The sequence below is a fragment of the Hyla sarda genome, chromosome 2 (genome assembly GCF_029499605.1).
Source record: "Hyla sarda isolate aHylSar1 chromosome 2, aHylSar1.hap1, whole genome shotgun sequence".
In the NCBI taxonomy this organism is placed as follows: domain Eukaryota; kingdom Metazoa; phylum Chordata; class Amphibia; order Anura; family Hylidae; genus Hyla; species Hyla sarda.
The window spans coordinates 482,385,972-482,412,067 of NC_079190.1; the positions used below are offsets into that span (position 1 = coordinate 482,385,972).

The 26,096-nt window shown below is 44.5% G+C and overlaps 1 protein-coding gene across 4 annotated transcripts in view; it reads right to left on the reverse strand.

Annotated features, from left to right (window-relative positions):
• HUNK (hormonally up-regulated Neu-associated kinase) overlaps positions 1–26,096 on the reverse strand; it is a 114,796-nt gene that overhangs the window by 11,173 nt on the left and 77,527 nt on the right. For all 4 annotated transcript variants that reach the window (XM_056559497.1, XM_056559500.1, XM_056559499.1 and 1 more), the window contains 5 exons: positions 21,366–21,658; positions 11,649–11,704; positions 10,431–10,566; positions 6,873–7,000; positions 5,235–5,364 (listed from right to left, as the gene is read on the reverse strand). In XM_056559497.1, the coding sequence (XP_056415472.1) occupies positions 5,235–5,364; positions 6,873–7,000; positions 10,431–10,566; positions 11,649–11,704; positions 21,366–21,658 (743 nt within the window). The remainder of the gene's footprint in view (positions 1–5,234; positions 5,365–6,872; positions 7,001–10,430; positions 10,567–11,648; positions 11,705–21,365; positions 21,659–26,096) is intronic.

Consider the following 26,096-nt stretch of genomic DNA (forward strand, 5'->3'; position numbering starts at 1 on the left):
CCAGCTTATGTAGTCATGTGATCCTTAAATAATTAAAGGGGACCTTCACAAAATAATCTTCTAAAGTAAACTTATTATCACCACAAAGACTTAAGTGGTCATAATGAATCCTCCTTTACTGCCTTCAGGTCGTCCAAATAACTTCTCACGACCTATTGCTCCCCATTAGGAAATAATCTCCTTAAAAAGCAAATGTTTTCCTGGCCAATACCGCATGTGTGATAGTCCACACTTCTCTACACTGGACTCTGCATGGGTTATCTATGAGAAAGAACTGCAACATCCCCCGAGTAAATATTGGAGGAGCGTTAATCATTCGCTTTTTATTGAAATGTTGCAAAACTAGACAAGCCTGGCAAAAGGCGCAGAGGAGTGCATGGTGTGATTGATCTGGCGTATAGGTAAGACACTTATTTCTCCTCTTGGCGGAGTTACTTTACTCCGACATTGTGTGTCGGAGCCATTTGTAAATCTAGCCCATATTAAAACTCCACCTAGCCACAATCCCTTTTCTAGACACTTTTCACAGTGTCTAGTAAAGTAGTGACTAAAGCTGGTCACCATATACATAGGATAGATGTCGGCCGAACACGCATTCAGGAGACAGTTATCATTCCAGATTTGGTCAAGTATACATGTGTTCTAGAAGGGTACGGTCAGACACATGGAAATCCAACATGCCCAATCCTTCTCTTCCCCGGACATTGGCCTTGGGGTGACAGTCATATGGTCCCCATACACATTAGATGGTCTACCGGCCTATGTGAATCACCAAGCTCGGCTGTTACTTGCTAATATGTACAGCCATCTTAAGACGCATAATAAATTTGTCCCATACATGGGCATCTCAGCCCCTCAATGCAAGTCTATGGGAGGGGGCATGGCAGTAACCACGCCCCCTCCCATAGACTTGCATTCAGGGGGTTTGGTGTGATGTCACTGGGGGCGCGTCCATGATGTCACAACCTCCGCTGCTTGCACCCAGTACTCTAAACAAACACCAGGTGCTGCACAGAGATTGCAGGGGTCCCAGCGGCGGGACCCTCATGATCAGAAATCTAATCCCCAATCCTTTGGATAGGGGATAAGATATCTGGGGGCAGAGTACCCCTTTAATAATCCGTTAGCACAACACATGTAATTGCCATTTATACTGGCAGTCACCCAGCTTTCCCAGAAACTAATATAACCAACAGCTGGATAGAAGTGTTAACCCCGTAACACATGAGGACAGCTCAAGGAATTTTGTTTATTTGTAATGTCTTGGTTTTAGAAGGCAGTGTGTTCACTGGAGTGTGGAGATCGCCTCCTGGAAAAGAAAATATATTTTTGAATTTGCTTTTAATTGGCATATAAATGGCACGGGAGGGGTCCGGAGTGTTTAATAAACCTCAGTATCGTAAAACATTGCTAGCTCTGGAAAACAAAATCTATGAGGCATTAAGGACCCCCGCTAGTCTTGCTTATGCAGCAATTAAAGGAGTAGGAGAGTCGCCCCTGACTTCCCCATAAAGCGCTTCCATTACACATTGAGTAAACATGCTGGGCTGGAAGAAGCATTTGTAGGTGAGCATTAGCTATTGCTAATTGTTACAGCTTTGTTTGTGTGTAAATAGAATTACCCAGGCTGCGCCTCAGTGGAACAGGGTCTATTGTGTTTTGCACACAGAAGCTGTTACATTTCACAGGAGTGAAGGCGTGCGCTCACATTCGGAGATGTAATCACTCTACAGCTGGCCATGTTGGTCAACCACTATAAATTACATGCAAACCATCATTTGAGATGACAGAAGACTTGTGTCTGCTGAGAATGGGATTGGCCACAATGGATTTTTTTTCTCTGACGTCAGCTGAAAAAATAAGTGCGTGGCTTGATAGGCCTTGGCCGATTGGTCACCACTTTGCGCAAGCTTACTGTGATCGGCCAGTTTAGTCTGACCTATTGCTGGTGGGATCATTTGTATGAACAATCCAAAAGACTAATTGGCCAGATTGTAGCCGATCAAAGGTCCATATACCGTATTTTTCGCCGTATAAGACGCACTTTTTCTTCCCCAAAACTGGGGGGGGGGGGAAAGTTGCGTCTTATACGGCGAATACACACCTATCGCGGCGGTCCCTGCGGCCATCAACGGCTGGGACCCGCGGCTAATACAGGACATCACCTATCGCGGTGATGCCCTGTATTAACCCTTCAGACGTAGCGATCAATGCTGAGCGAAAGTGACACTAACCCGGCTGCTCAGTCGGGCTGTTCGGGACCGCAGCGGTGAAATCACGGCATCCCGAACAGCTTACAGAATACCGGGAGGGACCTTACCTGCCTCCTCGGTGTCTGCTCTGTGCCGGGATCCCCTGCATGGCCGGCGCTCTCCTTCGACGTCATCACGTCGTCCCGCACGCCGTCATCCAATAGGAGCGGTGTGCGTAGCGACATGATGACGGCGACGGAGAGCGTGGATCCCGGGGAAGAAGACGTCCGGAACGTCGGCGACAGAGATGGAGCGACATCCAGGGCAGCGGTGACGAGTCCGGAGCGGCGGGGACACGTGAGTACTACCTCCTATACCAGTGGTCTTCAACCTGCGGACCTCCTGATGTTGCAAAACTACAACTGCCAGCATGCCCGGACAGCCAACGGCTCCAATTTTGGAGCACATTGATTTTTTTTTTTCCATTTTACCGTGGATTTTGGGGTAAAATGACTAATGTCACTGCAAAGTAGAATTGGTGGCACAAAAAAATAAGCCATCATATGGATTTTTAGGTGGAAAATGTTAAGGGTTATGATTTTTGAAAGGTAAGGAGGAAAAAACGAAAGTGCAAAAACGGAAAACGCTTGGTCCTTAAGGGGTTAAGGCTAGGTAGGGCTAGGGGGTGCGTGCAGAAGTAGCAATCGCACCTGGGCCCTAATTCTCAGGAGGCTCAAAGGCCCCTTAACAACCCAAGACCCTGAATTTTGACATGCTAGCTCCAACTCATAGTCACATTATGAGACTGCCATGTTGTCTGCCATGATGGACAAGCCACCATTGCTATGGAATATTTCTTCTGCAGCTACAGTTTTCCATAGGGAATCCAATACTGATGTAGTGTGAGTCATTTTACACGTGTTTTACGTCGCCTCTCAATAGATCTCGTTGCGAATTTACTGATACAGCACCACACCTGTACACTGACGGCTTATCATAGTGGATCTTAGCCCCATTTACTTCAGTGGAGCCAAGTTGCAATACCAGACACAACCCATAGGGAAAACAGCCATGTTTTTTTAGTTCTGTACAAAGGCCAAATAATTAGATTTTTTTTTTACTTTGCTAGTTCCGCTTATGTAGCAGTGCTTAGGCTGGGTTCACACTACGTTTTGTCCCATACGGGAGCGCATACGGCAGGGGGGAGCTAAAAGCTCACGCTCCCGTATGTGACCGTATGCGCTCCCGTATGCCATTCATTTCAATGAGCCGACCGGAGTGAAACGTTCGGTCCGGTCGGCTCATTTTTGCGCCGTATGCGCTTTTACAACCGGACCTAAAACTGTGGTCAACCACGGTTTTAGGTCCGGTTGTAAAGGCGCATACGGCGCAAAAATGAGCCGACCGGACCGAACGTTTCACTCCGGTCGGCTCATTGAAATTAATGACATACGGGAGCGCATACGGTCACATACGGGAGCGCGAGCTCTTAGCTCCCCCCTGCCGTATGCCCTCCCGTATGGGACAAAACGTAGTGTGAACCCAGCCTTATTTGGTCATTAGGTTTACTTCACTAAGATCTTGCATGCTGTTATTTGTAGTTTTAGATAGGAGTGCAGGATAACCATGCTATTGTTACTCATGATAACCATGCTATTGTTACTCAACAAATAGTTAAGTACACCTCTGCTACTCTCAGCTACTTCATTAAACAAGCAACATTTTTCCCTACGTCAAAACTTTTTGCTTGTATAAAGAAGGATTTTTTAATGATTGCTTCTCGAGCTACATGAGTCTTCTCCTGATTCGCCTCATTGACCAGCGAGACGTAGAACGATGGAGCGATTGTCTATGTGTAGGCGCCTAGCTTTACATTACAACACAGCAATTTCTATACCTTCTTTCCTTCAAGGTTTACTTCTATTGAAGAATTCAGGAAGGAAAATGAATATTTTATGCCAGAGCTAGATGCAAACTGTGGTCACCACTGTAAAAAATAATGCAACTAGTAAGTGAATGCTCAGGGTAGCTACTAATGTAATGTCTAATGGCTGGCTTTAGGCTTTAAAGGGGTATTCCGGGCAAAAACATCTTATCCCCTATGCAAAGGATGCGGGGCTGCGTCTCCAGTTTTGGAAACCTCCGGGTTTCTGGGACTGGGGACGTGACGTCACGCCACGCCCCCTCCATTCATGTCTATGGGAGGGGGCATGATGGCCGTCACGCCCCCTCCCATCGATATGAATGGAGGGGGCGTGGCGTGACATCACGTCCCCAGTCCCGGAAACAAAGAGGTTTCTGAAACTGTAGACGCAGTCCCCCATAGAATGCTGGTGCTGCAGGGAGATTGCGGGGGGTCCCAGCAGTGGGCCCCCCACGATCAGACATCTTACCCCCTATCCTTTGGATAGGGAATAAGATGTTTTTGCCCAGAATACCCCTTTAAAGGGGTACTCCACTGGCCAGCATTCGGAAGTAAATGTCTGAACGCTGTTTTCACGCTGCGGGGGTTGTCCACGCCCCTCGACGCATCACGGCCATGCCCCCTCAGTGCAAATCAATGGGAGGGGGCGTGACTACCCTCACGCCCCCTCCCATAGACTTGCATTAAAGGGGCATGGCCATAATGTCACGAGGGGCCCCCGCAGTGCGAAAACAGTTTACTTCCGAATGCTGGCCAGTGGAGCACCCCTTTAAAGCTCCTGAGGTTAGCATCACAGTCAATGTTAGGACAATAGCCACTGCTTCGCAATTGACCTAAAGGCCTGTTCTTTTATTGCGAACAAGACCAACACAGGGTTCAAACTCCATACAAATAGGAAGAGACAACACAGATTAAAGAAATCTTTGTTGACCAGCTTATTTCAGCTGAAGAGCCCTGAAGACCTTTGCTATTTAAAGAAACTTCAGGTCACACAATTCTATAAAGAATACTATGCAAATATTACACTTAACATGAATGTCCATTAAAGTCAGCACATTTCGGCTTATCTTATACATTATAGGTCATATCAAATCATATGGACGGTTTGGTGGATCTACCTGTTTGGATAGGTGTGAACGCCTTTTCCATGATAATTGTCATTTAGCCATCGATTTGCCAGTGCTTGCTGTATGTTCGGCCTTTTCAGAGGATCTGGTTCCAGCAGAGAACGAAGGAAATTTGAAGCAGCTGGAAACAAAAAGAATTGTGTTACGAAAGCTTCTCCTGAAATCCCTGTAATGGGTTCCCAATATTTGGCCCTCCAGCTATTGCAAAACATCAAGTGAACTTGACAACGATGACGTCCCTTGCACTTCAGTGCAGGAGTTAACATTAAAGAGGCTTTAGCAGTAGCTTTAGTGCAAACAGCTGATTGGCGGGTTGGTTGGGGTTGGACCCCCAATGATCTAATATGGATGGCCAGTGGACCAGCCATCAATTTAAAAGACCAAATAACCCTTTTAACTGCCCAATATTTTTGTTTTCAGAAAGATAAGCTGCTGCCAGAAGAGGCTTAACCCCCCCCCCCCCCTCCTCCCTCTATTCCGAACATTTGTCCTAGCCCCATGTTTATATGTATTGGGTATCAGGAGAAATGGCTGTTGGCTGAACAAGTATTCGGCAGACAGCTAATGTATGTGTATGGCCAATTTACGTCATGTTAAGTTATGTGTAGTACCAGACTCATTTACCAATATAGGTGCGTGATGATACTGGCTGCTCTTAATGTCAATAAGTTTTACATGGTTTGGTTTACATTAAAAGACAGCTCATTTAGTGTTTACCCAGTCTATGTATACATGACATGACCATGGATGTGTGTATAGGTGGCATTTTAAATGAGATGCATGTAAACAAGAAAATTGGCCTCCAGTCCTATCTCAGCTGCAGTTCCAAAGATCAAGTGTGTTTTTAAAGAGAGAATGTATTTAAAGGACTTGTTCTATCTCAACAACCCTTTTCCAGATGGTCTGTTAGGATATTTGTTCATCCCAGAAAAGGGTATTCTATTAAAAACAAGTTGTGGCTCTTACTTTGGTGGATCCAATCCACCAATGTGTTATTATAACAACTTGCAGTACTACATTTCCCCTGTAGTGGCCACTGCAAGGAAAAAGAGCAGCTGACAGGAGCCAGACCTATCTGGTGCTCACCTCTGATCGTCTCTAATTATAAAGGGCTTATCTATGAGCAGACACCCATTAACATACAATGTAAACTGTTTATGGATAATTTGCTTCTCATCTCATTGTTCTACAAAAGTGTACCTTAAAATATTTATAAAATATGTGAATGAATGGCTCAGTACGTAAAACGTTCTTGTAATTATTTATGTTGCTATTGACTGTACGGCTTGAATTACGAAACCGAATGTACAGAAACTAAACAGTGAATAGAAATCTACAGAGCCTTTCTATACGTGCAGGGAATGGTGTTAATGTGAAAATCCTCCCTGAAATTCTCGGCTCACAATCTAACATTTCTACGGAATCGGCACTGCAGGCTTTTTTCACACAAAATACTGAGATTTCATGCAGACTAATTTTCCCTTCTTGCAGTAATAAAGACATTATGAAAAGTGCTCTTGAAATTGGCCTGAGAAACAAGCAACCTTTAGATACAGAAAGTGTGGAGCAACATGTGAGGGCTCCATGGCTCTAGCTCATGAATGGCCTCTGAGATGCGGAACTACTTACCAGGAGAGAGGTGGGAGGGCAGCGGATTCATGGCTTTGTCTACCATCTTCTGATACAAAGCTCTCAGGCTAAAGGGCTCCACGGTAAATGGCAGTGTGCCAGTCAGCATGGCGTACATGTTAACTCCACTTGAAAAACAAAAATAGTGAACGGCAGGTTAGGAACGGGTAAACAGAATAACTAGGAACACAGCATTTACAACCTACCTGCTCTTTAGTCTTTGGCGCCTATGAACTTGTCCGAGATTTATGTCACTTTGCATTTAGAACCTTTGTCTCAATTGACAAAATATATATTAATACTGAAGGTACAGCTTGAGACAATATATTATAACCCAATCATCATTAAAATTGTTCCTGTCATTTAAAAGAGACATATCTTAGAGACATATCAAAAGTTTTGATAGGTCAGGGTCGGAGTGTTCATCAGTCAGGGTCTAAACACTCAGACGCTGATTTATAAAAACTTTTGACATGTCTCTAGGACATGTTATTTTTTTTTTTTTCGAAGACAAGTACACTTTAAATGGGCACTGTCAGATACAAAAACATTGTATTTTATTTAGTTTTATAGAAATCATGGCTCATAAAATCATGGCTTGGTCCAAGCTGAGGCGCAGGCATGGACAAAGTCCAGTAAGTAAGGGTGGGCTAGCACTCCTCTGTGCTCTCTCCTGTCTGATAGGACAGGAGAGAGCACAGAGAAGTCCTATCAGACAGGAAAGAGCATAGAGGAGTCCTATCAGACAGGAAAGAGCACAGAGGAGTGCTATCAGACAGGAGAGAGCACAGAGGAGTGCTACCAGACAGGAAAGAGCACAGAGGAGTCCTATCAGACAGGAGAGAGCACAGAGGAGTCCTATCAGACAGGAAAGAGCACAGAGGAGTCCTATCAGACAGGAGATAGCAAAGAGGAGTCCTATCAGACAGGAGAGAGCACAGAGGATTCCCATCAGTCAGGAGAGAGCACAGAGGAGTGCTACCAGACAGGAGAGAGCACAGAGGAGTCCTATCAGACAGGAAAGAGCACAGAGGAGTCCTATCAGACAGGAAAGAGCACAGAGGAGTCCTATCAGGCAGGAAAGAGCACAGAGGAGTGCTATCAGTCAGGAAAGAGCACAGAGGAGTGCTATCAGTCAGGAAAGAGCACAGAGGAGTGCTATCAGACAGGAGATAGCACAGAGGAGTCCTATCAGACAAGAAAGAGTACAGAGGAGTCCCATCAGACAGGAAAGAGCACAGAGGAGTCCTATCAGACAGGAAAGAGCACAGAGGAGTCCCATCAGACAGGAAAGAGCACATAGGAGTCCTATCAGACAGGAAAGAGCACAGAGGAGTCCTATCAGACAGGAAAGAGCACATAGGAGTCCTATCAGACAGGAAAGAGCACAGAGGAGTCCTATCAGACAGGAAAGAGCACATAGGAGTGCTATCAGACAGGAGAGAGCACAGAGGAGTCCTATCAGACAGGAAAGAGCACAGAGGAGTCCTATCAGACAGGAGAGAGCACAGAAGAGTCATATCAGACAGGAATGAGCACAGAGGAGTCCTATCAGAAAGGAAAGAGCACAGAGGAGTCCTATCAGACAGGAAAGAGCACAGATGAGTCCTGTCCAGTAGGTCCTGAGATGTGTCCCAGTAGGTCCTGAGAAGATCCTCTGCTGAATTCAGCGAATCCTGTGCAGGGGTTGGGACTTCTCAATGGGCGGGTCTTCGTGACACCACTTCACTAGGATGTGAAGTCACAGATAATTAATATGTAAATTGGGCTGGCGAAGCCCCACCCCTGCGTGCGATTCACTGAATTCCGCAGAGGATCTTCTGGGGAATATATCTCAGGACCTACTGGACATATTTAAGTAAGTGACCCATCGTTGGACTCCTGTTCACCCACACTATAACCCAGTTTATTGGATTTAGTGTGGGTGAACAGACTGACAGTTTTTCTTTAAAAATTTTTGAAATAATCATCATATGCGCTCTCAAAAATTCCAAAAACCACACACATGCCTTGGACATTTTCCCATAATAAACACATTTTACACCCCTCCAAAAAAAGTTTTTCTTTTGTCCCCTAATCATAAAGAACGTGAGAGGCTGCAGCATCTGCAAGGGCAATCCAGGCACATGGGAATATTAGGGACCACCCTACCAGTAATAATATATTGTACCGTCAAATTGCCAAGAGTCAGCAGTCATAGCCCGCCCAGTCCCTCCATTTGGTGGCCATATGTGCCTCTGTTTTGTATGTTCTCTCATCAACAAACAAAACAGAATTTGTGAAAACAAAGCAGCTATGTCATGTCACTGCTTGTTATGGGCTAGCTGAAGCAGGACAGCTGGGTTACTCATTATCCTCATCCAGCTTTGTATGCAATAATGGAAAGCTAACCTCTGCTAAAGGACATCTATCTAAGAAAAAGGTCAACGGCAATGGCAATAGGTCTGTTAATCTGCATTCCAATACAAGTGCTAAGATAGGAGTCAAGACTGAAATGGTGTACGAGATGTTTCTTTATCTTGTTCCAGGGAAAGAAAAGAACCATTTAAGGTAGACGTAAAGTCAAAGATTTCACACTTATGGGTTGCTCAATGTTGCCACGTTCATTTAATGACAACATACATGGAAAACTATAACTGTTATCATTTTCACATACACAGAGAAGATAGGTCTCAGCACCTTTCCTTACGTTGCATAGAACTCAAATGGACGGACAACTGATCCACACAGTCCCTGGAAACCAGTAACTTCAACCTCTTCAGTGCTACCACGCCAAGCATATACAGCAAATGACATCAAATGAAGAGAAGATAGCGGAGCACTCACCAGGTCAGTAAAATGCTTCTTTATTGATCATGTTGATCAGTCGGGATACATGCAAGGGAGGATGGAATGGACGCGGGGGTACAGGAAACAGCGACGGACCGTTTACGCGCCGGAGCGCTTCGTCAGGCCGGTGCTTCAGCACCGGCCTGACGAAGCGCTCCGGCGCGTAAACGGTTCGTCGCCATTCCCTGTACCCCCGCATCCATTCCATCCTCCCTTGCATGTATCCCGACTGATCAACATGATCAATAAAGAAGCCTTTTACTGACCTGGTGAGTGCTCCGCTATCTTCTTTTCATTTGATGTTATCATTTTCCATTGCTTTATATATGGCATTTGAGACATTCTATGAATATTTCTAACTCTTAGAAACAATGATTACAAATGGTAGGGTTTGCCTTATCATTAATCATAGTCAACTACCAGGCGTACATACCATCTGCTATTGGGCCCATGCCAGTCTTTACTGGAGAGGCATAGAGGGGCAGAGAGAAATTTAATGCCCACCAATAGGAAAAAACTCAAAATCTTGAACTTTCTAAAGATGGGCTCTAATCTTTTCTGCGGTGCCCTAACATTACTTGACAGAGCCCTGCCCTAAACATATCATCAGAATTTGACATTTCAGAATGTCAGAATTTAAGGTCCTTAACAGCTGTCTACCAAGGTTTCCCAAAGGAAAGAACCAATATGTATTAAATGTAAAAGAAGTCTGATAACTAAAATACTTACATAGACCAGACGTCCACCTTGGGTCCATATTTCTTCCTTGCCAGGAGTTCTGGAGCGGCATAGGCAGGACTTCCACACTGTGTACTGAATGGGTCCGTGTAGCCCAGAATTCCGGCACAATTGCTTAATCCAAAATCTGAAAGCACACATATACTATAAGAACCAAAGAAACCATGTTCCAAAAAGTCATAACTTTAAATAATTTTTGAACAACATTATAAGTATCTCACGAGTAACACGTTTCTTGTCACATTTACTACCTCGGTCATGGAAGTCTTCCACCTCTGCATATACAGTAAATTTCTAATAATCCAGCATAAATTTCCTATAACTGCCAGATTAATAAAATTTCCAAACTATGAGAGTATTATGAGAATTAGGAGTCCATAGAAAGGAATATAAATCTCACTAGTCGATATTTTGTTTTGAAAGTTCTGTATTATAATTTTTTGTTTGTTTTCTTTTTTTTATTCCATTTGGGAATTTTGCTAATTAAGAAAAATTCCACAAATTCAGGAAACAGATCCAGACCAATTTCCTCCAAAATGGGCAGAGTCAGGAAGGCGCTTGAAACCGAGGTGAGGGTAAAACTTCTACTTTATTCCCATAATGCAACGCGTTTCGCGGAGGTTCCGCTTCATCAGGCATCAGCTGCCTGATGAAGCGGCACCTCTGCGAAACGCGTTGCATTATGGGAATAAAGTAGAAGTTTTACCCTCACCTCGGTTTCAAGCGCCTTCCTGACTCTGCCCATTTTGGAGGAAATTGGTCTGGATCTGTTGTCTGTGAAAGGTGGAGCGGCTGCTGGAACTTCACACTCTATGCACTCCTATCCATGGTTGTACTTGGACGTAGTACAACCCGACTTGGTAAGCGCACATTCACATTCTGCGTTACCTGTACACCTTACGGTATCACACTAGGGAGCGCTTCCTGCTCTATTTTTTGTTCTACAAATTCAGGAAAGAAAAATTCCGAGCTGCCAATGTGTCAGTCACAACCTACATCAACAAAATTACCAGTGGGGTTCAGAACTTCACACACAACTAACTGCACAGTCAGCAGCGAGGTTTGGCAGGAGAGGGAGGAAGAGGAAGCGGAATACAATAGAAGCACAGAGACTCCCATGAGACACCATGTAATCTCTGCTTGGACAGATTAGAAGAGTAAACGGAGGAATACAATGTTAATGGGAGGCTCATTACAGAATTTACATACCGATAAGCTTGATGTTGTTGTTCTCATCTAGTAACAGATTTTCAATCTTCAAGTCTCTGCGGGAAAGACAACAATTAATGACTGTGCAGATTACAAGCCATTATTATAGAGACTGAAAGGCTTCTTTAGGTTACAGGAGAGAAGACAAGTTATTATCAGGTCACAACCCAGCAGATAAAGTGTTGGTATAAAAGGGGTTATTTGCTTTGGATCAGATGATCATTGCAATCAGCTGTAAATTGTAAGGCAACCTGGCAGCAAGTGTTCAATACCCCTGCAGCGCAACCGCAGGGGGAATGAGGCATTACATGGTGCCTATTGAAATCAAAAGACTGTTCACAAAAAGTGCAGACATGCTGGGTCCTCCTGGGAGAAAGATGCCTGGCGAACTGATGAAGTTCCATATTGGACATTCACCTCCATCAACTCATAATGCCCCAATGGGGTACCTGAAAAAAAAAAATTCAAGGCCAAACAACACTATTTCAAATAAACGAAGAAAGAGGTTTGTCTGGCACCGCTAGCAACGTATAGCAACAAAGTAATAACTAGGTGTGGGCAAGTCTCATATGTACCTGTGGCTGAACGTGTAGCGTGTCCCCAGATGGTGGTGCAGTGATCCAATGTATATAGCAGGTAAGTACAATATAGTGAAACAGGATGGAAAACGCACTCACCATTGAATTGCTGGGACACTGGCTTTTCTTTATTACAGCATGCTCGTACAAGAGATACACCAGGGAGCTGTGGATGGAAACAGGCAGGGGGTGGCGACTAGTTTCGCGCACGTGGGCGCTTCCTCTGGCTCGCACAAGTGCGAGCCAGAGGAAGCGCCCACGTGCGCGAAACTAGTCGAGCCAGAGGAAGTCGAGCCAGTCGACTAGTCGAGCCAGAGGAAGCGCCCACGTGCGCGAAACTAGTCGCCGCCCCCTGCCTGTTTCCATCCACAGCTCCCTGTGTTTCTCCGTACCTGGTGTATGTCTTGTACGAGCATGCTGTAATAAAGAAAAGTCAGTGTCCCAGCAATTCTATGGTGAGTGCGTTTTCCATCCTGTTTCACTATATCAAACAACACTATTAACAAACTGCCTGAATCTGTCTTTCCACATTCAGGTCTTCTTGAGCTAAGGGTGGGAACTGGTCATAAATGGAGGACGCATATAAGATTAGGGGCATGTGGCGACTCCGGACATAACGTAGATTTGGGGCCAAAGATTACCGTTGTGTTGTGACATGTAAGGCTATGTTCACACTGCAGAAAATGTGCAGAATGTCCGCCCGGAAAACACTGGTGGAGATTTTGCACATTTACATGTTCCCGCCAGTGCTAGGACGTTGGTCGTTTATTGGCCACCCAGTGCATCAAGACATGAGCAGCCAATGAATGTTAGACGTAAAGGGACGCACAAACAATCCAGCGACAGATTGTGCAGCCATGGCCGCTACATATCGAGCTGTGTAATAGGCTAGGTCACCGTTTTCCAACCAGTGCGCCTCCTATTGGGCAGGAGTGTGGCTGTTTAACAGGGTAGGATCATTGGATAGTGAATGGAACAGGACAGTCCAGTGGTAGCAGAAAGGGTGAAATTTTTTTTGATCATATGATGCTTGATCGGCACCCCAACATGGCATAGGACATAAATTGTCTTCTCCTTAAAGGGGTATTCCGCCCCTAGACATCTTATCCCCTATCCAAAAGGATAGGGGATAAGATGTCAGATCGCCGTGGTCCCGCTGCTGGGGACCCCTGGGATCCCCGCTGCGGCACTGCGCTATCATTACAGCACAGAGCGAGTTCGCTCTGCACGCAATGATGGGCGGTACAGGGGCCGGAGCATCGTTACGTCACGGCTCCGCCCCTCGTGATGTCACGGCCCGCCCCTTTCAATACAAGTCTATGGGAGGGGGCGTGGTGGTCGTCACGCCCCCTCCCATAGACTTGCATTAAGGGGACGGGCCGTGATGTCACGAGGGGCGGCGCCATGACGTCACGCTGCTCCGTCCCCCGTATTGCCTGTCATTACGCACAGAGCTAACTCGCTCTGTGCTGTAATGATAGCGCGGTGCCGCAGGAGCAATCCCAGGGGTCCCCAGCAGCGGGACCGCGGCGATCTGACATCTTATCCGCTATCCTTTGGATAGGGGATAAGATGTCTAGGGGCGGAATACCCCTTTAAGTGGCCTATCTAATTTTTATTTTTCCTATAGTTTGCCTGTGGTGGTACTCTAGACCCCCTCTTACTGCTGCCCACTGTGTATACCACATTTCACAGAGAGAGACGTGAAGAGCGCCCATCTACCGCTAATGCTGGCAAGAAGGTTCAGCAATCAGACAGTAATTGCAGAAGAGAATGCATTTGTCAGTTCCTATTAGATGTGATGCTGCCCACAGGCTGTAAACCCTCATGTGTACATGGATTACACGCCTCTATGGTTCCTTGCTGAAACCCTTTACAAATGGATTTTCTACTTCTATACAATACACATTGTTCATTTGATTTTCTGGTCCTGTATTTATGCATTTAATACTAGATATATTTTATACATTTCTGCTTTTTATTAAAGAAGAAGCTTTTCCATTTTAGGATATTTCATAAATGTTTGATAAATGGAAGGGGGGGGGGGGGGGGGGGGTCTCTTGCCTCCCATTCCACCAGAAGAGAAAGCCATAACCATAAGTAGACAGCACCATAACATGGAATATGCCATAAATGACTTCTCTTTAAAGGGCCCATCCAGCTTTTGCAGGTACAGCTTAATCCCCACATGGCATATGCCATAAATGTCTTCACTTTAATACCTGAGGGGGGTTCGTGACTAGGGATGAGCGGCATTGTCCATATTTGAATTCGCGATATTTCGCGAATATATAGACGAATATTCGTCCTATATTCGCGAATTTCACATATTCGTTATATTCGCATAATCGCATATTCGAGGAAGAAAACAGTGAGGGGATGGGCAACTTTACTATTGGCTGCTAGGGATGTTGTTGATAACCTCTGACAAGTGGATTTGCATCATTCTAATTGGCCCACAAGGGAAAAAAAAGGAATATGCGAATATTCACATATGCGCAAATGCGGGAAAAAACAAGTATTCGCAATTTCAAATATATAGCGAATATATTCACAATATTAAAAAATGTTCGATATTCGTGACAAAATTTTGAAATGCGAATATTCGCGCCCATCACTACACGTGACACATATATTCTCTCTTTGGTATTATTTAAATCTATGTGGGACTGAATGGGGAATGTTTTTACTTGAGGAGAGCGTCATAAAGACCAATGGAATCTTATAGATCATTCTCTCTCCACTCGGAATTCTGGGAAGTAATTACATGCAAAGCAGCTCTCACACCACTTTTTCCAGGTGGCTATCTGTAATGTCAGTGCTTCACTCCAACTAGGAACCTTGGAAACTGACTGGGATTGTATGATGGGGTGGAACATGACAGTCTGAATTGTTAAGCAGCTCTCAAACAACCCATAAATTCGGTGTTTTAGTACAACTAGGAGTCTTGGAAGCTGACTGGGAATGTATGCCAAGCCACACATGATGGATATTCTTTCCTTCTGGAGAAATGTCTAGATTGGCATACAATTCCAGTCAGTTTCCAAGACTCCTAGTTGCACTGAAACACAGAGTTAAAAAGCAGCTCACACAACATTTCCCATAAAATCAGTGTTTCAGTGCAACTAGGAGTCTTGTAAACTGACTGGGAATGTATGCCAAGCCAGAGATCTTTCCAGAAGGAAAGAATACCCATAGTCAGTTTCTAAGATGCCTAGTTGCATTGACACATTGGGCCTCATTTACTAAGCGGAAACCGACCAGTTTTTGTCTGGTTATTTTGGTGCAGAGTGTCTTATACATGTCTGCGCCAGTTTGCGACAGTGTACGCCTGAAAAATCCAACAAACCCGACATTGCACAGAAAAAAAAAAAAGAAAGGGGGCGTGGTCTGTCGCAAATGGGCGTGACTGGCCCCAAAAAGTGGCGTGGTTTCACAACCCGACCGATTTACTATTGAATTCACAGAAAATCCTGTGGGCAAATGGCTGGAAATATCGACCTAGAAAAAGACGGTCAGAAAATGTTCCCGACTTTTCCCAATAGTGAATAGAGAGGAATCCTGCAAGTCTGAAACAACTTTTCCCACTAGTAAAAACCCGACGCTCTTAGTAAATGAGGCCCAATGACTTTACGGGAAGTAGTGTGAAGGCTGCTTGTCAACTCTATGTGTCATGCTCCACCCCTCAGACCCTAAACTGTGCATAACAAAGTGAATCAGTTTTACCTTGAGTGTTCCTTTAAGAAACACCCACATTTTTAACACCTTGACAGAAAAGGGTGAATCAAGGACTTCTATTTAGTGGTGCTTCTCATTGAAGAGAGTTAAAGGGGTACTCCGGTGCGTAAACATCTTATCCCCTATAGAAAGGATAGGGGATAAGATGCCTGATCGCGGGAGTCCCGCCGCTGGGAACCCCCGTAGAGGGGTACTCCGGTGCGTAAACATCTTATCCCCTATCCAAAGGATAGGGGATAAGATGCCTGATCGCGGGAATCCTGCAGTTGGGGACCCCCGTAAAGGGGTACTCCGATGCTTAAACATCTTATCCCCTATCCAAAGGATAGGGGATAAGATGCCTGATCGTGGGAGTCCCGCAGCTGGGGACCCCCGTAAAGGGGTACTCCGGTGCTTAAACATCTTATCCCCTATCCAAAGGATAGGGGATAAGATGCCTGATCGCGGGAGTCCCGCAGCTGGGGACCCCCGGGATCATGCACGCGGCACCGCGTTTGTAATCAGACCCGGAGCGTGTTCGCTCCGGGTCTGATTATGGTCGACCGCAGGGCGGGCGGCGTGTGACCTCAAACCTCCGCCCCCGTGTGACGTCACGCTCCGCCCCTCAATGCAAGCTATCACGCCCCCTCCCGCAGGCTTGCATCGAGGGGCGGAGCGTGACGTCACACGGGGGGCGGAGGCGTGACGTCACACGCTCCGGGTCTCATTACAAACGGGGGTGCCGCGTGCATGATCCCGGGGGTCCCCAGCTGCGGGACTCCCGCAATCAGGCATCTCATCCCCTATCCTTTGGATAGGGGATAAGACGTTCAAGCACCGGAGTACCCCTTTAAAGCTATCTAATAAAACAGGATTCCTCATTGAAGCTCAGTAAATTGAGGTCTGTGAACTCTCCTTTTGCAATGTCTCTGAGAATTCGGAGATGTATTCAGAAGGAACGGAGTGTTTCTTTTCTCCTTTTCTTCAAGTCCCTTCCGTATGATCCTATTTATAACTTCATCGTCTGCACAAAGGAGCCAGGTAAATCCTTGTCTTGTCGTGACCGCTCTCCCATTGTATTTATATCCACTGTCTTTCATGCTTTTTTCCTCCAGCAGAAACGTATGAATAATGGAAACTTCACACAAAGTTGTGATCTTTCCAGCTAACAATACGGGTGACGCATTCATTCAGAGAATTCTGCAGAGGGGAGCAGCAAACAACTAAAATGGGCCGCTGCCGTTTTCAATGCTGCTGTCGTAAATAAATTGCCTGTTTTTATTTTTTTTAGAGTGATCTCCTTTTATCATGGTAAATGAAGGAATAAACAAGAAGAAAAACACAGAAAAAGGGTTCTAATGGCGAAGCAATTATCTGTCTTTGTTTCTCTCTATAAATAGACCTGCAGAGAAAACATGTCAATCCAAGTACAGTGGTCCCTCAAGTTACAATATTAATTGGTTCCGGGACGACCATTGTATGTTGAAACCATTGTATGTTGAGACCAGAACTCTTTGGAAACCTGGTAATTGGTTCTAAAGGCACCAAAATGTCATCCGAAAATAGGAAAAAGTGAGGATTAAACAAAAATAAGTAGATAACTAATACAGATAAAGCAAATCCTTACATATAAAAGTAATAAAGATCTGCTGGGAGCTGTAAAACACTGTCTATGTCAGTATTTCCCAAGCAGGGAGCCTCCAGCTGTTGCAAAACTACAATTCCCAGCATACCCGGACAGCCTTTGGCTGTCTGGGCATGCTGGGAGTTGTAGTTTTGCAACAGCTGGAGGCTCCCTGCTTGGGAAACACTGGTCTATGTAGAGGACAGGAGCTTCTTCGGGGTCCTGTACAGAACACGCAATGTCCTAAAAAAGTAAAATGGAGCTGCCCTCACCTGGTGTCCAAAGGAGCAGGTAACCCTGGTACAGGTAAAGAGTACAGAACATGTAATACCTCCCTGTACTGTAAGGGGCGCTACCAGACACCAGTCAGTGCATGCACTTCAGTAATACAGGTAAAGAGTACAGAACATGTAATACCTCCCTGTACTGTAAGGGGCGCTATCAGATATCAGTCAGTGCATACACTTCAGTAATACAGGTAAAGAGTACAGAACATGTAATACCTCCCTGTACTGTAAGGGGCGCTATCAGATATCAGTCAGTGCATACACTTCAGTAATACAGGTAAAGAGTACAGAACATGTAGTACCTCTCTGTACTGTAGGGGGCGCTACCAGACATCAGTCAGTGCATACACTTCAGTAATACAGGGGTTTTACCAGTGAATGCCCATTCTGATCTTCCAGCCATTGACACGTTTCACAGATCTGCACTTTCTGTACATTGTATGTTGAGTCTGGTTTCAACTTACGATGGTCCAGAAAAGACCATTGTATGGTGAATCTATTGTATGTTGAGGCCATTGTAAGTTGAGGGATCACTGTAATTGCCATGCAAATCTTCTGACCTTCAAGTCCTAACTACTCCTGACCTTAATAATGTAGGCGCTTAGCCCCATATTGAATGTAATTGGAAAGCAATGGCTCCTATTTATTAACACAATACACACACGCAAGGACCCCAATCCGCTTTATATCCAGGTTGGACTGGTTGACCGGACTACCAGAAGATCCACCAATGGGGCCAAGTGGTCACAAAATAACTGGTTCAAACCTTCATAAGGCTGGGTTCCCACTACGTTTTCTCCCATACGGGAGCGCATACGGCAGGAGGGAGCTAAAACCTCGCGCTCCCGCATGTCTTTCTATACGCTCTCGTATGTAATTCACTTCAATGAGCCGGCCGGAGTAAAACGTTCAGTCCGGTCGGCTCATTCTTGCGCTGTATGCGCTTTTACAACTGGACCTAAAACCGTGGTTGACCACAGTTTTAGGTCCGGGGAAAAAGTGCATACGGCGCAAAAATGAGCCGGCTGGACCGAACGTTTCACTCCGGCCGGATCATTGAAGTGAATTACATACGGGAGCACATACAAAAGCATACGGGAACGCAAGGTTTTAGCTCCTCCCTCTGCCGTATGCGCTCCCGTATGGGAGAAAACGTAGTGGGAACCTGCCCTAAGAAGACAACCCCATTGGCTGGATCCAATCTCTTACCACAAGGGACTATCTCTGTAGAGGTTCTGGTCTTAGTTTCACCAAGTTCACTAGTTTCCAATACAGACTTTAAGACCTATATATATATATATATATATATATATATATATATATATATATAGCATCTGTCTTTATGGTAAAAATTGCTGTACATAATTATAAAAACATGGTTACCATATGTCCATACAACCTGTCCATAGGTTCTATCAGATTTTGATAGCTTGGGGAAGTGATTGAGGCTGAGCTGCACTAAAACGTATAACCTAATGGCAGGTGTAACGCTATTTTTGAAAGAAGGCAGCCATGTTTGTAAAAATAACGTACAGCCATTTTAAACTAAAGACCTAAGACAGACTAGATCCTAGGGAAGCATGTATAAAGCTTTAGGAGTTAGGCAATACACCCTTAGGGTATGTTCACACTTCCCGGAATTACGCGCTGTGAACATAAACATCAGTGTGAATAGGTTTCCGCGAGACCCGTTCACACTGCGGAATTTCAGCGGCGGACATTTCTGCCAGTGAAATTGTTCCGCGCAAAGAAAGAACATGTTCATTCTTTGCGCGGAAGTCCGCGAACACTGCATAGTCGCCGTCAATGGTGATGGCGCAGTGCCGCCAGAATGGAATCTCCGCTCGCGGAATCCTGCGAGCGGAGATTCCGTTCATAATCCGTAGTGTGAACATAACCCTTAGCAACCAGCCTGCCTGATATTGCGTTGACAGTAGCAAAACTGAAATGAGGTTCTGCAGCAGTCATGTAGTTCTTCGTTTTTGCAAATATAATAAAGAAGGACATGAAAATAGAATTTGCCAGGAAAACCTTGTCATAGAACCAAACTTCTAGAAATGGAAAATGGCACTCCAGGCAAAGGTTCAGTGAAAAGGGAACTGGTATTATTCACCTATCAGATAGTAACATATAATGATGTTTCAACATAACCATGAGATCTTTATTAAGTATGTCATAGAACAGTGGTAGAGATGAGCGAACTTACAGTAAATCCGATTCGTCACGAACTTCTCGGCTCGGCAGTTGATGACTTATCCTGCATAAATTAGTTCAGCTTTCAGGTGCTCCGGTGGGCTGGAAAAGGTGGATACATTCCTAGGAGACTCTTTCCTAGGAATGTATCCACCTTTTCCAGCCCACCGGAGCACCTGAAAGCTGAACTCATTTATGCAGGATAAGTCATCAACTGCCGAGCCGAGAAGTTTGTAACGAATCGAATTTACTGTAAGTTCGCTCATCTCTAAACAGTGGTCTTCAACCTGCGGACCTCCAGACATTGCAAAACTACAACTCCCAGCATGCCCGGACAGCCAACGGCTGTCCGGGCATGCTGGGAGTTGTAGTTTTGCAACATCTGGAGGTCCACAGGTTGAAGACCACTGAAGTTTAATTTTAATACCATAAAAAGGGGGTCTTTCTATTAATAACCATGCACAATCTAGTTTCGAAAAGTTAGAAAACAAATTTTTCATTAAAGCGGTACACCGGTGGAAAACTTTATTTTTTATTTTTTTAGTTTTTTTTTAAATCAACTGGTGCCAGAAAGTTAAACAGATTTGTAAATTACTTCTATTAAAAAAAAAACCTTAATCCTTCCAGTACTTATTAGTTGCTGAATACTACAGAGGAAATTCTTTTCTTTTTGGAACACAGAGCTCTCTGCTGACATCATGACCACAGTGCTCTCTGCTGACACCTCTGTCCCTTTTAAGAACTGTCCAGAGTAGGAGAAAATCCCCACTAGAAAACATATGCTGCTCTGGACAGTTCCTAAAATGGACAGAGATGTCAGCAGAGAGCACTCTGGTCATCATGATGTCAGCAGAGAGCACTGTGTTCCATAAAAAAAAAAAAGAACTTCCTCTGTAGTAGTCAGCAACTAATAAGTACTGGAAGGATTACAGATTTACAAATCTGTTTAACTTTCTGACACCAGTTGATTTAAAAAATAAATAAATACGTTTTCCACCGGAGTACCCCTTTAAAGAGAGAAGGTACAACTTTACTTCACGGTTAAGTTTCCAGAACACTTTTGGCAAAATGCTTCAGTGAAATAAAGAAGCCATTTTGAATTCATGGAAATCCCGGTTGATATTATATAAGACACCTACAATAGGGGTGTCCTATGAGTTCTCAATGCCTAAGAAAGAACGATGGTAGCTAATGAACTGATCTGGTATACTAACCAAGCACAATATGGCCAACTCAACTTTTGCATCATCAAACCTAGTGAGCTGTAATGTTGGAAATACAGATATACAGCACAAAGCTCAATAAAGATTGTAGTTACCGATGGACAACTCCAGCGCGGTGCAGATGTTCGACAGCTTGAATCAGTTGCCGGATATATTTTCTTGCCTCGTGCTCTTCCAGTCTTTTTTTGTCATAAATTTTATGCATGAGATTTCCGCCACAGCAGAGCTCCATAACCAAATAATAACTATTCTCCGTCTCCAAGATATCCAGCAGCTGCGTAATATTGGGGTGTCGGATCATCTGTTGGATCTGACCCTCCCGACGCAAGTTCTTGGTGACATAAGTGTCCTTCTTGGCTTTCTTCTTATCGATAACTTTCACAGCCACCTGCGCAATAGAAACCATTGGTTTATTGTTGGTGGAAACGAAAATATTTTCTCACGCAATTTCGTTTTACAATAACACAACTACCTATCTGATATTGTTTACACGAGTAAAGTTAAGTAGAGAAACAAAAAATGATCCCATGATTTAGAGAGTTAGATATTTTTCACATTTGTGTTGAAACCCTTTGTGGCCATACTAGTCAATTTTAAGACACCAGTTTGCAATCCTTCTATAGGGCAGGGCGGAGAATTTCTGCAAAGAACAGCCCTCATTTTGGAAGACCTTGTATGTCCAGTGAAAGTAGTGGATGGGCTATTAACTTCAAGGGGAAATCTATTCATTTTATTGAGATACAGTGTTGCTGTCGATGGAAAAAGCAGTTTATTGGTGATTTGATTTAAAAAATATATATATTTCCATGTCATATCATAGGTTTAAAAAAATACTTATTTGGAGGTACACGGTAGCTACCTAAATGTGGCACTAGGGGGATTGTTTTCTTCACTCTGAAGGAGAGCTACATTTTCTCCCATAAAGCATTACACCAAACATATCCCCTCAACGAGAATCCCAGAGCTGTAAAAATAATCCTGAAATGTTACTGTTGTCACACTGACCACTCCCTGTTGGGCAGAGATCACTTCACTGACCACTCCCTGTTCAGAAGAGATCACTTCACTGACCACTCCCTGTTCAGAAGAGATCACTTCACTGACCACTCCCTGTTGGGCAGAGATCCCTTCACTGACCACTCCCTGTTCAGAAGAGATCACTTCACTGGCCACTCCCTGTTCAGAAGAGATAACTTCACTGACCACTCCCTGTTCAGAAGAGATCACTTCACTGACCACTTCCTGTTCAGAAGAGATCACTTCAATGACCACTCCCTGTTCTGCAGAGATCACTTCACTGACCACTCCCTGTTCAGAAGAGATCACTTCACTGACCACTCCCTGTTGGGCCGAGATCACTTCACTGACCACTCCCTGTTGGGCAGAGATCACTTCACTGACCACTCCCTGTTCAGAAGAGATCACTTCACTGACCACTCTCTGTTGGGCAGAGATCACTTCACTGACCACTCCCTGTTCAGAAGAGATCACTTCACTGACCACTCCCTGTTGGGCAGAGACCACTTCATTCACCACTCCCTGTTGGGCAGAGATCACTTCACTGACCACTCCCTGTTCTGCAGAGACCACTTTTCTGATACTTCCTGTTCTGCAGAGACCACTTCTCTGATACTTCCTGTTCTGCAGAGACCACTTCTCTGATACTTCCTGTTCTGCAGAGACCACTTCTCTGATACTTCCTGTTCTGCAGAGACCACTTCTCTGATACTTCCTGTTCTGCAGAGACCACTTCTCTGACACTTCCTGTTCTGCAGTCACTTTTCAGCAGTCATCTCATTATCATCACAGGCAAGATTTCAATGAAAGGTAACACCTCTATTATAAAGATTGAGGATATTAACATTGAATTCACAATTGGCATTAGGTGATGAACACAACTAACCAATAAAATCTTTTCTGCATTCTGACCTCAGAGCATGCCCACAATACGACCCCGAAGACAAGGAGTCATCACCAGACTAGAGTTTCATATGGTCCATGTGGCCGATGTAAAGCAAAACTGTGAATTTCTGTTAACAGAGCAGAAGCTCCGTCAAAGATCAGAGAACAAAAACAGATTAAAGAAAAAGTATAAAAAGATCAATGTCTTTAAAACTGATGGTGTAAACACCACAAGAGACAAAGCTACAAATACATCCAGTTGTTTCTTTAATGGTTTATTCTGAGTTCGTGTTTCATCTGCAGGTATAAATCCCCAGAGATGTTTTCAACCAACGTTGTTTTTAAGAAGCAATTACAAAGAAACTTATTTCTTTTGATTCTTTACCGGAGCACTTAAAAGACTGAAATGCTCAGGGATGGGAACGTGAAGCCTGAGACTAAAAATATTTAAAGCCTATCCATCATCAGTCAAGTAAAATGGGGTAATAGCAAGACAAAGGGAGAGGGGGTGGGGAGAGAAAGAAAGGCAGCAGGGAAAAGAATTGTTCGCTTTTCCTGGTCCAGAGACAACAGAGATAACTTTCATCTTGTAAATATTCTCTTTCAACATCCGCTGAATTATTTGATAGGCTTGATGAAACTCTACCAAAGCAATGACCAGGGACTCAACCACGTGAGTACACTAGCTTCCTTGCCTAGTCATGCCACCATCTAAGGCAATGTTCACGCAACGTAATATTTGCGGAATGTCAGTCCAGAAAACACAGGCAGACATTCTGCAAATAGCGGGCGCCAGCAAAACATGCCGGCACTAGGACCACTCAGGAATGCGCTGTCTCCATAGACAGGAATGCATTTCCTAGCGGGCAATTTTTTCGGTGGAGGCCGAAATCGGAATTTCCATGGCAGATGTTTCCGCCATGTGCCCGGTACAGCAGAATCCTATTGAAAAGGAATTTCTGACCGAAGTTTTTCCACTGGATTCCGCCCAGAGATTCCGTTATGTCCAACACGGCCAGAGACTTGCGCAAGGCTCTGGTGTTCAATTTTGCAGAAGTTCCAAGCAAGTCTATGAGATTTCCTCAAAAATTGTACCCCGTAGTCTTGCTTAAGTCTCGGCTTGGACAGCTTGGGTGGCCAATCCTTTTGCCTGAGCCTTTATTGGAGTTGCAATTTAAAGTGTTTAGAATATATATATATATATATATATATATATATATATATATATATATACGGGATGAGTTTTTAACTCAGGGCGAGTTCACCACTCCTGGTGTGACGGAGCTTTCAAGGGCCACTAAGCACTCCGCAGGCATTCTGGGTAGGGGAATATGCAAATCAGCTCATTACATCACCTTTTCAGGCGATGTTCCCTGGTATCAGCTTAGCTCCAGTTATGGAATATAAAAAGCTAATCGGGATTAATCAGCCTACTTCTCCGGCCAGATAGCGGGTGTCGACCTCCGCACGAAGCGGCGGCCGACACGCCCCCTCAATACATCTCTATGGCAGAGCCGGAGACTGCCCAAGGCAGCGCTTCGGCTCTGCCATAGAGTTGTATTGCTTCGTGTGGAGGTCGACACGCCCCCTTCCCGCGGGCTGTCGGGGCTCCGTACAGGAGATCCCCCGCGATCTCAAACTTATCCCCTATCCTTAGGATAGGGGATAAGTTGTTCACCACTGGGTTCACCACTGGACTACTCCTTTAACTTTCCGGAGCCAGTTGAGGCAAGTTTTTGCCTGGAATACCGCTTTATGGCCCTTTGACTTCATTGGGGGAAAAAAAACAACACATCAGATATACATTTTCCCACAGAAATCATGTGACTTCATGTGGATTCTAATAGAGAGGGTTCTCTCTGGCTCTAGATAAATACATAGCCTAAAGCTTCAGATAGCGGACCATAATTTTATAAAAATTCTTATTATTCCCAAATATTATTTCACAGTCTTTTAGAGTGCAGGGGCATATTGATCTTTTAGCCAACCGTGACATTTGACTTACAGAATGACTTTCTGTGTAACCCATGGTAGACAAAGAAGAGATAATAATGTTATGCCCCCCTCCTCCACCGCCTGTGCCCTATTTAGTCAAACAGCATTGGAGACCACCAGTGATAAGTAAACTACTGATTGTTTTAATTCACAACACGCCAGCAGCCGCACATAATATTATTTTATCGTGGATGCAGCGATGGCAAATTTCACAGAGCTCTAATAAATCAGCAAGTCCTCCATAGCTTCATGTGGGTTTTATTAATAATTTAGTGTTTGTGTTAAATGAACTGAGCCAGTCAAAAGACATGAACCCTGCTGAGTTATTGCTTCAGTGTGAACAGATCTTAAATAATTTATCGCCATTTGCTTTTAACCTCTCAGCGACCCTCAATGCCAATGTCCAAGAAACGCATGTGCACAAGAGAAAAGGGCAAAAAAAATGACAAAACCAAAAAATCTAAAGAAATTTTTTTAAACTGGTTGTATGTTTTAAATAGATATCAGCCATACGCCCCCCCCCCCTTCCCGACAGCTAGTCCTCCCGTCCCACCCATTCACATGCATGCACAGCTGAACATGGCTGTTTTCTGAGTGCTGCTTATCTCCCCTGAAAACAAAAAGAAATAATGGAAATCCAACAGCCCAATTCTTCTATCTGGGTAGATTTGGGAACTCTTCATGCACTTGACATGTTCAACAGGTTCGACCAACAGTGACCTTATATGTACCACCACCATGAGTGGTAGCATCAGCCCCTACTATCAAATCATTTAAAGAGATCTCCTAAGAAAAAAGTTTTCCCCCCCATTGACCTCATTGAGTAGACTCTACCCACTTTATGTAACACACTGCGTACCCTAATGCTAAGTGATGGCATCCCAGGGCTTAACTAACACTTCTGTTGGTTGTAACTACAAATAATCAAT